Below are 2,665 nucleotides of genomic sequence, written 5' to 3'. Positions count from 1 at the left end.
CATTGTGGGTGTGGTGTATGAATGTTAACACTCTGTTATAATTTTTTAGTATATTACTTGTGTGGTGTAGAAGAGAATTATCTATGTAGAGATACTGCTTGCAAACCAATGATGGTAAGATGATGTCATGGGGTAGGACTGGATAAGTCTGACTTCTTCCTACTCCATTCAAGCATGTACTAGGTATAAGGAAATTGATATTGGATTAGCATTTGTTGGATATGTGTAAAATTATGTGTGTTGACATATCAACTGTCTTTACATGCTTGAAAGAATAAATAAATCAATCAAATCAAAACTCTTTATCCTACTTTATTTACAATTAATTAATTGCCCTTTACTCCTTTACTGGCTCCTTTCTTACTCTCTCTCTGCCTCACCTCCCTGTCTATCTTCAGGTATAAGAGCAGTCAGAAAGAGGTGAACTGGTCTAAACTGAAGAAACCAGTGTACCTAAGCAGCAGAGGCAGCAAGTTCTCTGATTGGTCAGCCACCTGGGCTGGATACCTCATCAGCAAGGTTAGCTGGGTTGAGTTGAATTTAGCTGCACCAAACAGCCATGCATTCAGCAGCATTAACATTAAACTAGTCATTTTAAAAGCTAGCTTTGTGTGTTGCAGGTGAGACATGAGCTGGCCAGCAAGGTCTTCACCTGCTGTAGTTTCATCATCAAGCACGACTACAAGGTCACAATCTACCTGCTCCCTCATATCCTGCTGTACATGCTGCTGGGCTGCACGCCTGCAGAGCAACAGGAGGTGAGAACACTGTGCACTCACACCTGTGCAAGAAAAGGTTAAGAAGAAGTTGCGATAACAGTCCTTGTTGCAGGTGACGGAGGAGATGCTGGCTGTGCTAACAGAGGGTGACGGGCGAGCAGGGGGTCGTGTACAGGAGACGGCCTCGAGCCTGTCGCAGCTCAGCACCCAGACAGTGTTCAGCATGTTGTCTCATCTCACACAGTGGAGCCGCCACATCCTTTACTCCAAACCCAGACAAAGCGGTAAGAGACATTCACCCTGCACTCCAAAGTGTAGACCTTTAGGTTTCACTTCAGTGTTGAAGCTCAGAACAATAATTTGAAATGTTTTACCCCAGTTTCTCAAATATAGATTTATATTTGCAAAATCAGTGGCCTTGTAATCTGAATTTTAGAGTGAATTTGACGAAAATACTCTTATCTGCTTATGTATCACGTGTTAGTAAAGCAGCAACTGAGGCTGAGAAATTAAGCCAATGCTGAAGTTTTAAATCCTGCAGTTCTTCAAATGGCCACTTGAGGGAGTCAATCCCCATAGACTCCCATGTTAAAATGCCCAAATTTATAGCAGAAATAATGTTTACAGCCTGGTACAAAAAGCTGTTTTGGTCTCTTTTTCCTCCCTGACAGCTCTATCGGGGGTGAATTTTTATACAACTCACCTGTTTAAATTGTATTGAGACTAAAAGTTACACATAATTAAGAGTGTGACAGGTAGGAGGGTCCGCCACAGGTAGCTGGCTGCTCGCTGTCTAACGAGCTCCACTCACGCTCCACCTCTTTGCCCATTTTTAGATTAGACGTAGTAGGTGGAGTTAAGCGCTACCAATATGGTGACGGCCAAACCTGAGCTTCAAAACCAAACTTCAGAGAATGGGTGATGTCACGGTGGGTTTGTCCAGCTTTTATATACATTCAGTGGTGTTAATGGTTAACAGTTTAGCACATGTCTTTTGTCAGCTGGCTATATGTAAAATCAACCCTGTGTTGGCACAAATAGTGACAACAGGCTGGACAAGTTCAACATGGAGTCTGTGATTAAACAGGAAATATTTACACCTCATCAAACCATTTGTGAGTGCATGTATCGTAGTTGTTCACTAACCTGCATGATTTAATAATGCTTCAGTATAAGTCTGAAATGTGTAATTCCAGAGAGTGGGGAGTATCAGCGTGTGGCGGCCTTTCTAAAAGGTATTCCACAGGACGTTCTGGCCAAGGCCTCTCTGCGTTCCAAGGCGTACACTCGTGCCCTCATGCACTTTGAAGCTTACATCTTAGAAAACAAAGAGGACATCCAGGATCACCTTACCTTCCTGCAGGTCAGACAAGTCTGTCAGTTTATTATGCAACATAAAGGCTAGAGTGCAAGTGTATGCGAACACTTTCCAGTGCTATATGAAACCCTGTTTAAGGCTGTAGAGAACTGAAAATGTCACCTTTATACATTCTTTCTGATACATTTTGATAGTTAATTTAACATTAATGTCTGTGATAGATATTTAGCTGATGATATAAAGTTTGACAAGTTGTAGTTGCAGACAGTTTTTATTCATGGCTGTTGTAGACGCTTTACGCTGCGATGCATGAGCCTGATGGAGTGAGGGGGGCCAACGCTCTTAGGAGGGAGGAGCCGTCGCTACGGGAACAGATACTGGAGCATGAGAGCATCGGCCTGCTCCGAGATGCCACCGCCTGCTACGACCGAGCCATACAGCTGGAGTCAGACCAGGTTCTCTCAGTGTACTGACAATACTGCTAGGAGAGAAGTGGCCACATGTGTACACGAAATGTTCTAACTTTATATTATTGTTCATATTAGGGTGAAAGATAATTGTGCTCTGTCAGCTGTGGTTTGTTATACTGTTGTATCTTCCTTGAATTCTTTTCCTTTTTGATCATTTT

General features: G+C 42.7%; 1 protein-coding gene across 2 annotated transcripts in view; it reads left to right on the top strand.

The window, feature by feature from the left end:
* Positions 1–2,665, top strand: part of atr (ATR checkpoint kinase) — a 26,341-nt gene that overhangs the window by 15,529 nt on the left and 8,147 nt on the right. For both annotated transcript variants that reach the window (XM_020616634.1, XM_020616635.1), the window contains 5 exons: positions 399–519; positions 621–758; positions 832–1,003; positions 1,916–2,082; positions 2,328–2,492. In XM_020616634.1, coding sequence (XP_020472290.1) covers positions 399–519; positions 621–758; positions 832–1,003; positions 1,916–2,082; positions 2,328–2,492 — 763 coding nt within the window. The remainder of the gene's footprint in view (positions 1–398; positions 520–620; positions 759–831; positions 1,004–1,915; positions 2,083–2,327; positions 2,493–2,665) is intronic.

Source organism: Monopterus albus, unplaced genomic scaffold (assembly GCF_001952655.1).
Source record: "Monopterus albus unplaced genomic scaffold, M_albus_1.0 scaffold176.1, whole genome shotgun sequence".
NCBI classification, from domain to species: Eukaryota; Metazoa; Chordata; class Actinopteri; order Synbranchiformes; family Synbranchidae; genus Monopterus; species Monopterus albus.
This window is presented reverse-complemented; position numbering and strand designations above follow the sequence as displayed.